This window comes from Papio anubis, chromosome 17, assembly GCF_008728515.1.
Source record: "Papio anubis isolate 15944 chromosome 17, Panubis1.0, whole genome shotgun sequence".
Classification (NCBI taxonomy): Eukaryota; Metazoa; Chordata; class Mammalia; order Primates; family Cercopithecidae; genus Papio; species Papio anubis.
This window is the reverse complement of record NC_044992.1, coordinates 67097792-67110685: the sequence shown is the minus strand read 5'-3', so window position 1 is coordinate 67110685 and position 12894 is coordinate 67097792. Positions and strand designations below refer to the sequence as shown.

The 12894-nt window shown below is 55.1% G+C and overlaps 2 protein-coding genes across 12 annotated transcripts in view; both read right to left on the bottom strand.

Moving 5' to 3' along the window:
- Positions 1–3154, bottom strand: part of LLGL2 (LLGL scribble cell polarity complex component 2) — a 50853-nt gene extending 47699 nt beyond the window's left edge. For 3 of the 7 annotated variants that reach the window (XM_031657758.1, XM_031657759.1, XM_031657760.1), the window contains exon 1: positions 2993–3122. The gene's annotated coding sequence lies outside the window, so the exon portion shown is untranslated. Of the gene's footprint in view, positions 1–2992 lie in introns of all 7 variants that reach the window. The other 4 variants (XM_003913435.4, XM_003913436.4, XM_009191240.4 and 1 more) reach the window with 2 other exon arrangements.
- Positions 3155–4071: 917 nt separating this feature from the next.
- On the bottom strand, positions 4072–12585 carry TSEN54 (tRNA splicing endonuclease subunit 54). 5 transcript variants are annotated; one of them, XM_003913434.5, is made up of 11 exons: positions 12485–12585; positions 12205–12369; positions 12043–12106; positions 11877–11960; positions 11466–11564; positions 10087–10139; positions 7334–7435; positions 6504–7132; positions 5460–5520; positions 5034–5150; positions 4072–4550 (listed from the first exon to the last, which is right to left on the bottom strand). In XM_003913434.5, the coding sequence occupies exons 1-11, from the start codon at positions 12538–12540 to the stop codon at positions 4400–4402; spliced, it is 1581 nt and encodes a 526-aa protein (XP_003913483.2). In that variant the 5' UTR covers positions 12541–12585; the 3' UTR covers positions 4072–4399. The 5 variants fall into 5 exon arrangements, 3 of the variants coding, with proteins under 3 accessions (XP_003913483.2, XP_021783654.2, XP_021783653.2); XM_021927962.2 differs by lacking the exon at positions 5460–5520; XM_021927961.2 differs by lacking the exon at positions 11877–11960.
- Positions 12586–12894: the final 309 nt, after the last annotated feature.

Genomic DNA, 12894 nt, shown 5'->3' with positions numbered 1-12894 from the left:
TTTTTTTTTTTTTTGAAACGAAGTCTTACTCTATTGCCCAGGCTGAAGTGTAATGGTGCGATCTCGGCTCACTGCAACCTCTGCCTCCTGGGTTCAAGTAATCACTGCCTCAGCCTCCTGAGTAGCTGGGATTATAGGCGCGTACCACCATGCCCAGCTAATTTTGCATTTTTAAGTAGAGATGAGTTTCACCATGTGGGCAAGGCTAGTCTCGAACTCCTGACCTCATGATCCACCCGCCTTGGCCTTCCAAAGTGTTAAGTGTTGGGATTACATGTTAGGCCATGATGCCCGGCCTAATTTTTTGCTCTCTAATTTTACAATTTCTACATTTCCTTTTTCCCACTATGGGCTCCTATTGCCTTTTCTATTTTTTAAATGAACAGCGATCACCTGGGATTATGGGACATTTTTTGTTTGTCTGTTTTGAGACGGAGTTTCGCTCTTATTGTTCAGGCTGGAGTGCAATGGCACGATCTTGGCTCACCACAATCTCCACCTTCCAGGTTCAAGCAATTCTCCTGCCTCAGCTTTCCGAGTAGCTGGGATTACAGGCATGCGCCACCACGGCCAGCTAATTTTGTATATTTAATAGAGACGGGGTTTCTCCATGTTGGTCAGGCTGGTCTCAAACTCCTGACTTCAGGCGATCGGCCCGCCTCGGCCTTCCAAAGTGCTGGGATTACAGGTGTAAGCCACCACGCCTGGCCTTTTTTTCTTTTAATGTTGTGGTATATTAAAAAGTTATTTATACTAACAGGTCTGGCGTGGCAGTTCACACCTGTAATCCCAACACTTTGGGAGGCAGGAGGATCACTTGAGCCCAGGGGTTTGAGACCAACCTGGGCAACATGGCAAAACCCCCTTTCTAAAAAAAATACAAAATTAGTTATGCATCGTGCTGTACGCTTGTAGTCCCAGCTACTCAGAAGGCTGAGGTGGGAGAATCACTTGAGCCTGGGAGGTCGAGGCTGCAGTGAGCCTCCATCTCCCAGTGATTGCACCACTGCACTCTAGCTTGGGTGACAGAGCAAGACCCCGTCTCAAAAAAAGAAAAAAAAAGTTACTAACAGCTAGGCACAGTGGCTCAGCTGTAATCCCAACGCTTTGGTGGGAGGGTCACTTGAGTCCAGGAGTTTGAGACCAGCCTGGGTAACATATGGTGAGATCCCATCTCTACAAATTAAAAAATACATTATTAAAGAAAAAAAGAATTTGGTCAACTTAGTTTAAAAAAAAGAAGAAAAAGAGAGAAAAAAAGTTACTTTTTTTCTCTTTTATTTTTACGAATGTAGTGTCATTTTAATGTAATTAAAAGCATATTAATCTGACACCAAAGGGGAAACTCCATTGCCTCAAGGAAGAATGGGGATGCCAAATGACCCTGGACCCCGGAAACCCTGTCCAGGGGTCCCCACAAAGATGGGCCCAGTCTAACTTCAGAGGAAAGGAGTGAACTCTGATTAGAAGCCCAAGAGCTGAGTTTGAGTTCTGTCTGCCACAGCTAGCACTGTGGGAAGATCGCCTAAGAAAACTAAACCCCAAATCCCAGTTCATAAAATAAAGTTGAGCCATCTCTCCCACAATTCTCCTCGTGCCTCTGCTCACACAGACCCAGACAGTTTTCCTCAAATGCCACTTTATTTATTTATTTATTTTTTTGAGACAGGGTCTCACTCTGTCCCTAGGCTGGGGTGTGGTGGCGCTATAATGACTCACTGCAACCTCTACCTCCTAGGCTCACGCAATCCTCCCACCTCAGGCTCCTGAGTAGCTGGGACCACAGGTGCACGCCACCATGCCTGGCTAATTTTTGTTATTATTTGTAGAGACGAGGTCTCACTATGCTGCCCACGCTGGTCTCAAACTCTTGGGCTCAGGCGATCCTCCCGCCTTGGCTTCCCAAAGTGCTGGGATTACAGCGGTGAGCCAATGCACCCAGCCTCAAATGCCACTTCTGACCTTAGCTTCCCCCGGGCTGGGCCACAGCTCTTCTGTGGCAGCTCTGCTCTTCCTACCAGGGTTTCCTTGTCACCTTGACACACCCATTCCCTCCCTGCCCGCTCCCTGCTCAGAATCCTCTCTGTAGCCCCTTCAAGAGAACTCAAGGTTCTCTTGAACTACAAACTCCTGCAGGGGGTCCCCGGAGCCCAGGTTAGGGCTGCCGGCAGTCTGCAGTCGCACACGGATACCCAGGGGAAGGGGCGCCCTACTCACTCAAAGCTCACCTGTACAGGTGAGAGCCTCAAAGCGCCACTTTACAGCTCCCCTGGTTACGGTCAGTTCTCCCCAAGCCAAGGCCCAGTGTGTCCACCAATCGTCCAGCTGGAGCAAACTCAGGCACACTTTCTTTGGCAAGATAGAATTTTCCACTTCTCTCCAAATCCCACAGCGCGAACCCCACCCGTCAGCATGGAGGGCAGACTGGGTCTCCGCACCGTCATGTTAAGGTGTCCAAAGCCGCCCCGGCTGGAGAAAGGCCGGAGACCGAAGTCCCTCCCGCGGGCTTCCTGCGTCCGGGGATTAGGAGGCACAAAGGGCCGGCAGGGACACAGCCCAGATGGCAGGGGCAGGGGCTAAGCCGCCGGGGCACCGCGCTCCGGCCGCCGCCCGTGGGGAGGGGGTCACCGCAAACGCGCGTCGCCGACCCCGCTGGCCTGGCACCTACACGTGGGTCCGGGGACTCCGTCTCTGCCCGCGGTGCCCCCCGCACCCAGCCGGCCCGGGCACCTGTTCTCCTGCTAAGCCAACATTATTGTGCAAACCCAAGCCCAAGTTTCAGTCATCGCGCGGATTAGGCAGAGAAGTTCCCCGCGGAACTTTCTACAGGTGTCTCTCTCCCAGGCCACGACAGCGAAGCGGACAGGGGCGAGGCGCTCGGACCTGGGCGCAGCCCTCCCGCCCTGGCCCGACAGCCCAGGGGTCTTGGGCCTCCCCGTCCCGGGTGGGAGTCCCGAGGGGGCGGACCCGGCGGGGCCAATCCGGCACGCACCTCACCTGGAACCCCGGGCCGGCCCCCGCCCGAGGCCTCGGCGTCCCTCGGCGCCTGCCGCCGGCCCCGCTCGCTCCGCCGCGCCTGCCCACGGGCTGCTGGGCTACCGTCTCCTTCCTGCTCACCTCCGGCGCGGCGAGCCTGGGGCGGAGCCGCGCTATTTACATAAAGGGCGAGCCTGCCTGGGCCCAGCGCCCCGCCCCCGGCCCGCCCCCCAGCTCGGCGCCGCTGGGGCGGGGGCACTCTCGGGGGTGGGGGCTGCGTTCCGGCCAATCCGCGGCCCCGGGGAGCGCGGGGCGGGGCCTCGAGAACTGGCTCGGGGCTCCGCGGGCCCGCCCCGGCCTCACCTGCGAGCACCTGGACGCAGAACGGCGCGCCGCGCCCAGTGTCCCGCCGCCTCCCGCAAGCGGAAATAGTTCCCGGAACGCCCGCGGTCCCGGGCCACCTCCCAGACTCCAGGGGAGTCGTCCCTCCAACTCCCCGGAGCTGCCGAGGGAGGGGCGGATCCGGGCCAGCTCCTCTGCCAGAGCCCAGCCCAGACAGGGTGACCGGCGGACGCAGGGCCGGGTTTCTAGCCCCACAAGAGGGGTGGTGTGGGGACCGGGGCGTCGCAGCTAGACGCCTTTCCTCCGGGCGGGGCAGAGGGGAAGCCCACCTCCTCCGTGTCGGCCGGAGGGGTCTGCAACAACGGGTGGAATTTTTAGCAAAAGCGAGGGAGGAGGTTGGAGCGACGAGAAGCGGGAGCGGAAAGGGCGCGGAGGCCGGGGCTGCAGCGCGCTCCACCGCCCAGCTGCAGGTGGCGCCTCTCGCCACCCGCACCCCGCTGCGCCCAGGGGGGGCCGATGGCGCGCCATCCTCCCTCCTCCCTGCAGGAAACCCTGCAACGCCCCATCCAGGCCAGGGAAAGGCTCAAAAGGTTCGAGGTCGCGTTCCTGCCCTCCCGCGGGCTTCTCTCACTCTTAGATCCCGCACCAGAAGAAGCGGATGTCCTTGAGTGGGCAAAGCAGGGGTGAGGGGCTGGGGGCAGTTCCACTGACAACGGGACGGGGGCGAGAGGGGTTTACCCAGTACATACAGAAACAGCAGAAAAGAAATCTATTTTTAATGGCTTTGGCTTTATGGCACGAAGCAGGCACCCTCTTGTTAAAGGCACAGAGTCCTCTCTTCTGCCCCACCTCCTGGGTCCTTAAAATCGAGTCCTGAGTTCCAGAGGGGTCACTGCAAGGCAGCAGGGAAGGGGAGAGGGTCACAGTTTTACTCTGTGAGTATCAGACACTCAGGGCCAAGGCCCATACTGGCCCCTGAAGCTACAGGTTAGAGTCGGTACAGGAGGCAGCCGAGATGGTCCCTGAGAACAGACAGTCCCGGTCCCCTGAAGCGAGCTCTATCCCCTGCAGAGCTGTGAGGTCAGTGCTCTACATCCTGGGGCAACGTGAAGTCCCTGAAGCTGTAGAAGGAGATGTCACCATGATCCACCAGAGCAAAGATCAGAGGGACATCCCCACTCTGGTAAGACAACCGCTTGAGGCTGCAGAGGTCTGGGACAGGCTCATCAAATCTGCAGGGACAAAAGGTTAGGGTGAGACCCGGCCATAGCCCACTCCTAAGCTCTATGGCTCCCAGATAAAGAGATTCTACGGAAGGAGTTGGGGTGCAAGAATTCTGGCCCACGAGCTCATCTGTCTGCAAAACACAGGGCTCTAATGAAGAGGGCCCCAGAGCCCTGGTTGGGGAGGTGCTAAGAAGAGCAAGGTGCTCACCACTTTTAGCCGGTAAATTCCCACAATCTACATCCCTTCTGCTGGGTGAGTCTTGGACTAAAATGGCATTGGAGAGAGACTACCCTAAAATGCTAGCAACAAGGAGCTCAGAGTAGGGCAGCACAAACTGGCTGTGTGGCCTTGTGTAGGTCACTTAGCCTCTCTGGACCTCAGGTTCCTCTCAGAGATTGGCACACTGGCCAGGGGAGTACAGGAGTCCCACTTGGTTCACAGGAGAACTGGCAGCAGCTGGGGGGGGGCAATGCTGGCTCACTGCGTACCCACTAATACACATCCGGGCATAGGGTTTGCCAGGGTTATTCTTTCGGAATGTGGCCACAGCGTCAGCCTGGTAAACATCAAAGCTGATTTCCAAGCCCCCAGACTTCTCCAGCAGCCTGACAATACAATGAGAAACGTTATGACATGAACTTTTCTCCCCAACCTTTCTTTTCCATCCCACCCTTTCCCTCCATCAGTGCCAGGAAGCAGCCTCACAGAGGTGCCACTTGAGGGTTGGGGACTCTGAACCCTTGGGCTAACCCACTGGTTGTTCTCCCTCTTCCCCAGACCCACATGAACAGTAGGTATTGCTCAGAGCTAGGTGTAGGGGTAGGGATCCCTGGAACAGTTTTCAGGAGCCAAATCCTAACCACCAACTCCTGGCGGCCAAGGTCCTGCAGAGATGGCACTGCTTGGAAACTTACTGGGCACCTCCATCAGCAAGGTGTGTTGTCTGCAGCACAGAAATATGCTGAAGCACCACAGCTACAAGGACAGAGAAAACAAGGTACTGGGAGGGGAGTCACATTTCTCAGTCTGCCATCTAGGATGGCCAGATTTAGCAACTTTTTTTTTTCCTTTTTTTTTAAAACAAGAGTCTCACTCTGTCACCCAGGCTGGAGTATAGTGGCATGATCTTGGCTCACTGCGACCTCCGCCTCCCAGGTTCAAGCAGTTCTCCTGCCTCAGCCTCCTGAGTAGCTGGGATTACACGTTTGCACCACCACACCTGGCTAATTTTTGTATTTTTAGTAGAGACAGGGTTTCACCATGTTGGCCAGGTTGGTTTCGAACTCCTGACCTCAGGTGATCTGCCCACCTTGGCTTCCCAAAGTGCTGGGATTACAGGCATGAGCCGTGTCCAGCCTAGCAACATTTTTTTGTGTTTTTTTTTTTTTTTTTTTTTAGTATAAGCATATCCCATGCAATTTTTGGAACATACTGATACTGAAAAATTAGATTTATACTGAAAGTCAAATTGAACTGATCTGGCAACCCTATCTAGTTACCTACAATCTACCGCATTCCCATGAAGGCTTTAAGTAATTTGGGATCCGGTAACACACTGAGCTTATTCTTTCCCCATTGGTTCCCTGTGCTTAGAGCAGACAGCAAGCCTTTCTTTCACTTGGCCAAGAAGGCACCTCCTTTTTCCATCTAATAGGTTGCGATCACAGCTAGTTGGTGGCAAAGCCATCCACATGCATGTTGTTTATGATTTTAAGGATATGGCTATAGTTTTCACCCCTCCTTACCTCTCCTGACTCACCATCTCTAAGCATTCCCACATAGGCCCTGCTGCAGCCGCGGGAGAACTGACCGTCCTTGGGGGTCCACTCCCTCCTCCCATATCTTTCCCATATCTTTCTTAAGCCTCAATCCATCCCGGTTCATCCATGCCCTTTCCAAAGTCCTGTGATTCCTCAGCTGCCAGTGGCCCTCGAGGATGTGGCAGGCTGAGGGGGTACCTGGGGAGCTGGCCTGGCCGGGACTCAGCAGGGGGGTGACGGACTGGCCCCACAGATGAGGGGCCCGGCTCTGGCTCCTCTGCAGGTGCCGCCGCTGCAGCAGCTCCTTGTACTCCCGCCAGCTGGAACAGCTCTGCACCTCGGGATCAGCGTTGACATCTTCCCGGAACCGCGCGGCCTCCACGTGGTGCTCCCGTTCCCGCCTCGAGAGCTTCTCCTTGCGCTGGTTCAACTTCTGGCACCAGGACTCAGCATCTGTCTCCCGCCCAGCCACGTTGGCCGGGAGCAGTTCTGGGGCTGGGGCGCGCAGGAGGGTGTGGCGGCTGTCTGAAGCCATGTTGGGGAAGGAGATCTGCTCGAAGTTCCAGCGCCGCTTACCGGCCCCCGTGACTCCATTCTCGGCTCTGCCACTCACCCAGCTGCACCCCACCCCCTCCCTGGCCGGGCCAGGGCTGGGCCCCAGGGACCCCAGAAGCTTAAAGGGGCCCCCTGGGCCCTTTATGGGGCTTGACTCCTGGGGTTTCTCCTCTGGGCATTGGCTGGGCTGGCTGCAGGGAGGTGGGCTGGAGGCTGCCAGACTCTTGGGTTGCAGGGAGTTGTCCAGGGCCTTGGCCTTCTTATTAATGGACCTGGGGGACGTGGGGGAAAAGCAGCACATCTGCCCCTGGTTGCTAAGGTGCACACGTCGCATGCGAGCTGAAAGCAGGTCCCCTAGTGTCTCCCTGAGCCTGCGTGGGAGCTGCCCAAGCCTAGTTCTTAGAAAGCCTGTGCATTTTCCAAGGTCCCAGACATCAGCACTCCCAGGGGGGCAACCCTGATGTGGGCGTTACCGAGGGCTGGAGCTGCTCCTCTTTCTCTTGCCATCTCCATCCTCCAAGTGCTGCACACTGGCATCCAAGTTAAGCTGCCTCTCATACGGGGACAGGACAGAGCTGCAGGGTGAGAACAGTGGGTGGGCCACTGACCCACCTCCTCAGCCTGGGGATCTGGTGGGATGTGTAAGGAAATGGGCCAAGGGGACAGTCAGTGGGCCAGGATCGGAGCCACACTCAAGGGCTAAGGCCCTAAGCAGACCTGCATGAGGAGTACAGGCCCAGCCATGTGCCTCTGCCTAGGCAATGGCCCAGAGGAGCTAGCAAACTTGGAAAATATAGAAAAATTAAAACTTTGGATAACTGTTGTTAACGTTTTTCTTTCTTTTATATATACACTGAATAATCTCTCTCTATATATTTTTTCCTAAACAAAATGGCATTATACTAGTATACTGCTTTGTAATTTTTTTTCACTCAATAATATATTGTTGACACAGCCCCCTGACACTGCAGCATTCTTCCCTGCTGTGAATTTTTTTCTTTTTTTTTTTTGAGACAGAGTCTCATTTCGTCGCTAGGCTGGAGTGCAGCAGCGGGATCTTGGCTCACTGCAACCTCCACCTCCCGGGTTCAAGCGATTCTTCTGCCTCAGCCTCCCAAGTAGCTGGGACTACAGGTGCGTGCCACCATGCCCAGCTAATTTTTGTATTTTTAGTAGAGACGAGGTTTCACTATGTTGGCCAGGATGGTCTTGATCTCTTGACCTCGTGATCTGCCCACCTGGGCCTCCTAAAGTGCTGGGATTACAGGTGTGAGCCACTGCACCTGGCCTCCCTGCTGTGAATTAAGTAAGGCTCTAAGGCTATGCTGTTCAGTACAGGAGCCACTAGCGACAGGTGGCTATTTAAGTTTGTTTTTAAGTTTTTTTTGTTTTGAGATAGAATTTTGCTTTTGCGCCCAGGCTGGAGTGCACTGGCAAGATTTGAGCTCACTGCAACCTCTGCTGCCAGGGTTCAAGCAATTATTGTGTCTCGGCCTCCTGAATAGCTGGGACTATAAGCGCCTGCTACCACACCCGGCTGATTTTTTTCTTTCTTTTTTTTTTTTTTTTGTATGTTAGTAGAGACAGGGTTTCAACATGCTGTCCAGGCTGGTGTCGAACTCCTGAGCTCAGGTGATCTGCCCACTTCAGCCTCCCAAAATGCTGGGATTACAGGTGTGAGCCACCACACCCAGACTATTTAAGTTAGATTTAAATACATTTAAATTAAATGAAATTAAACATTCAGTCCCACAGTTGCTCTAGCCCCATGTATTAAACATCACAGACACAGAACATTTTGTTTTTTTTTTTTGAGACAGTCTCGCTCTGTCACCCAGGCTGGAGTGCAGTGGCGCAATCTTGGCTCACTGCAACCTCCGCCTCCTGGGTTCAAGCAGTTCTCTGCCTCCGGAGTAGCTGGGATTACAGGTACCCGCCACCACGCTCAGCTAATTTTTGTTTTTTTAGTCGAGATGGGTTTTCACTATCTTGGCCAGGCGAGTCTTGAACTCCTGACCTTGTGATCCACCCGCCTCAGCCTCCCAAAGTGCTGGGATTACAGGCGTGAGCCACTGTGCCCAGCCAACACAGAACATTTCCATCACTACAGAAAGTTCTATTGGACAGAGCTGCTCTAAGGGATAACCTGTCATTTGTGTGAACCTGTCTCCTGTTCAACTTTTCTTTGCAAGTACACTGATTTTGCACAGTGAGGGTGTTCTGTGTGACTCCTCACTAAATCCAAGCTCTGTGAGGGCAGTGATTTTGCTCTTCTGTTCTCAGCGATGTGTACAGAGCCTGGCCCCCAGCAAATAATAAGTATTGTTATCATTCTCACAGGTGAACCACTACACACATCCACGATTCTTTCCTTAGGATAGGTTCCACTTTCAGAAAAGAGAAGATGTAGAGCTGGGCCTGGTGGCTCATGCCTGTAATCCCAGCACTTTGGGAGGCTGAGGCAGGAGGATCACTTGAGGTAAGGAGTTTGAGACCAGCCTGGGCAACACGGTGAAACCCCATCTGAACTAAAAATTTAAAAAAAATTTAGCCAGGCATGGTGGCGCACGCCTGTAATCCCAGCTACTCGGCAGGAAAATTGCTTGAACCCAGGAGGCAGAGGCTGCAGTGAGCAGAGATCACGCCACTGCACTACAGCCTGGGCGACAGAGTGAGACTCTGTCTCAAAAAAAAAAAAAAAAAGAAAAGATGTGCCTGCTTTAAAGCTTTTATGACATACTGTAACTGCAAAAGCTATACCTGTTTCCATTCCAAGTCTGAAGATCTCTGCCACTTACCAATGCTGGATTACTAAGGTGTTGAAGGAAAAAACATTTAACCTGGCATAAAAAATGTGAAACCCTACTAATGGTGAATTCCTCACCCAGTCCTTCATTTATGCATACACTCTACATATCTGCCTGCGCACCTACTAAGTGCCAGGCACTGTTCCAATCCTGCCTCTCGGTACTCACACACACTCAGCTGCAGGCGCAAGTCATCTGAAGACGGGGCTCGATTTCATAACCCAGAATAAAACGAAATGACCTGGATTCCTCCCAACCTGCCTCTCTCAGAACACTTCCAGCAGAGGCCCCCAGTCTGTGCCCCAGGAGCTGCACTCTAGCCAAGGGTTCCAGGTAAGGAGAGGCCATTTTCTACCCAGGACTAGTCAGCCAGGTCCCAGGACTAGAATATGTGGAAAGGAAACAGCAAGGGGATTTACCTTGGTTGGAATCGTCGAACCACATAACCCAACCTCTTCAGGTGGCTGAAGACCTCAAAACAAAAAAAAAAGGAAAGCTCAGATGGCCACTCTTGAAAACACCAAATGGTTTCTCCAGACATAGGCCATCCCCACAGCCCTCTCTGCCCCTCCTGTACACCCCCAGATTCTAAACCCTGTGACTAAGGTTGGACCATGCTCCATTATGAACACCGTCCCCAAATATCTCAGGCTCTGAATTCCTGTCCTCCTGCTTACCTTACTCAGCACAAATGACATTTAGCCAAATCCCAAAAAACTGACCGCCATGAAACCAGAAAACCACCATGCCCTGAAATACTTGAGTATTTTGACACAAAGCTCACGAGAGTGAAGCTGCCGACCACCATGTGAATAAAACAATGGCAGAAGGTGGTGGGCATCTCTCCAGCCCCATACCTCCACCGATGCAGGTGGGAAGTTTCCAGTAAGGAGCCACATGTTCAACCTTGTGTCCCTGCGTTCATATCAGAGGGACATAGACAAGAAGTCCCCCATCCTGCTTCTCTCAGCAGGCTTCAGCACAGCTAACCACTTCCTCCTTGAAAGACCTTCTTTTGGCTTCTGTGATGCGACTTTGGTTTTTCTCCTACATCACCCCACACTCCTCAGTCTGTTTCTGCTTCTTATCTGCCCCCTAACCTACTCAGAGAGCCCCAGGGCTCAGACCCAGCCCTCTACTCTGATGACACTCCCACAGAGCCCAGCAGTTTAAATACCATCCATGTGCTCATGGTACCCATATTTACATCTAGTCTTGACCTCTCCCCACACTCCAGACTTGGGAGTCCAATTGTCTGTCTGCTTGACACTCACTTGCATGTCCAAGAAGCTCCTCAAAATTAACTTATCAGAAACAGAGTTCTTTTGACTGGTTTGTTCCTCCCAAATCTGCTCCTCTTCATTCTTCCCACCCTTCATCCACTGGCGCATACCCAAATCATGGGCGGTAAACCTGGGTTCTTCTCTCTCCTTAATCCTGACATCCAATCCATTGGCAAAGTCCTATCCATTCTTTCTTCAAAATATTTCTGAGATTCATCTATTTTTCACTCACTGCAACCCTACCCACCCCCAACCTGGGACATGCCCCTAGCTTCTCTCACCTGAATGAACAGCCCAGTCTCTCTGAATTCTCCTCCCCCACCTTATCTTCTCCAGCCCTGGGTTCTATGCGAAGCCAACAGGCCTCCACCACAATGTAAGCCTCGTGACAGCACGGCCCTCGTCTGCCCTGCAGCCCCAGCATGTGACACTGTGCCTGGCATCTTATGGGTGCTTGTCAATACTCATTGATTCAGTGGATGGGTGGCTCCCGGGGGCAGGGTGGTGGCAGATACCTGGTACTGCAGGAAGGTCACAGTGTCGTCCGTCAGCAGCAGCTGGTAAGCTTCCTGGATAGACAGTGGCAGGTCTTGGTGGAAGAGGTGGATGGAGCCCTGGAAGTGGGGCCAACAGCTCAGCTTATGAGCCCTCACTGCAGTGCCTCAGAGAGATGGGGCAACTTCCCAGCTCTGATACCTCCCCCTCCCCCTCTCAGCAGCGCCTCAAGAATGTGACCAACCAGGAAAGTGGGGCAGCATCACTAATTTGGACTGGAATCCCTGCTCCCTGTAACGTACTACCTCCTGCTCTAGAAGTTCGGTTATCAGTTCTCAAAAGACCGGGTTGTGTGTGCTTTTTCTCCGATAAAACGTGTCCTCCCCGTTCTTTGGTCCCAACTCCTTCCCCACCTCCCGGGTCCCACTCACACACTCCAGCAGATACAAGGCCTCTTCCGGGTGAAGCCGCTGCCGACCCTGCTCTGAAAAGCCCATGGTCTGCCAGAACTTGCCCTGTGTGGGGCCCAGAGCAAGCGTCACAAGGGAGGGAGGAGGGCAGGGAGGGCGGTCCCCTGTCCCCGAGCCCGCAGCTCACCGCAGGAGACTTCAGCTCCACGAAGCCCTCTTCCGGCCTCCACTCGGCAGCCACCAAGCTGCCCCTGGCGAGGAGTGGGAAGGGATCTGCGTCAGTCCACTCGCGAGGCCCCGCGGCCCGCCTTGCCCCCGGTTCCCTCACCCCCGGGCCCGCCCCTCTCACAGGCGCTCCACGCGCTGCTCGGCCAGCAGCTGCCAGAGCTCTTCCCGGCATCGGCGCAGCCGCTCGGCCTGAGCCGCCGAGCCGTCGGGCAGAAAGTCCTTGGGGCCATGCGAGCGCTGGGGCAGCTTCTGCGACCGCGAGCGGGCGGCGAAGAGCTCCCGGGCGCTGGGGGAGAAGGGGACGCGGGGTCAGCGCCGCGCATCGGGGTCGCCGGGCCCGGTTTCCCTACCCGCGCTGGCCCCGCGCCTCCCACACCCCCTCCGGCCAGGGCGCGCCGCACCTGAGCACGCGCCCGGCGGGAACCTCCACGGCCGCGGGCTCGGGCTCGGACTCCATCCCGCCGCCGCCTGCCTCTACGCGCGGCGCCACGCCCCGCCCCGCCCGCCGCCGGAGCTCCGCGCTGTCCTAGCGCCCGCCGATCTGCCCTGCCGCGGCAGCCCCGCCCCCTGACCGCCCCAGTCCGCTCTGCGCCCTCCTGACTGTCCCGGGTCCTAGCGCCCTCCCGGAAGCGCTCGCCCCGACGCCGGGTCTGGGAGCTCAGCTCGCAGGTTGCTGGAGATGCAGGAGCCCCCTCTTTTGCCCCCAGCTCTCCTCGGGGCTTCTCTCCAGTAAAGCCTGAGCAGCCGGCGGCTGTAGTGCAGTGCGAATGGTCACACGTGTGACCGCCCCTCCGCCGCCCCGCGCTGCTTA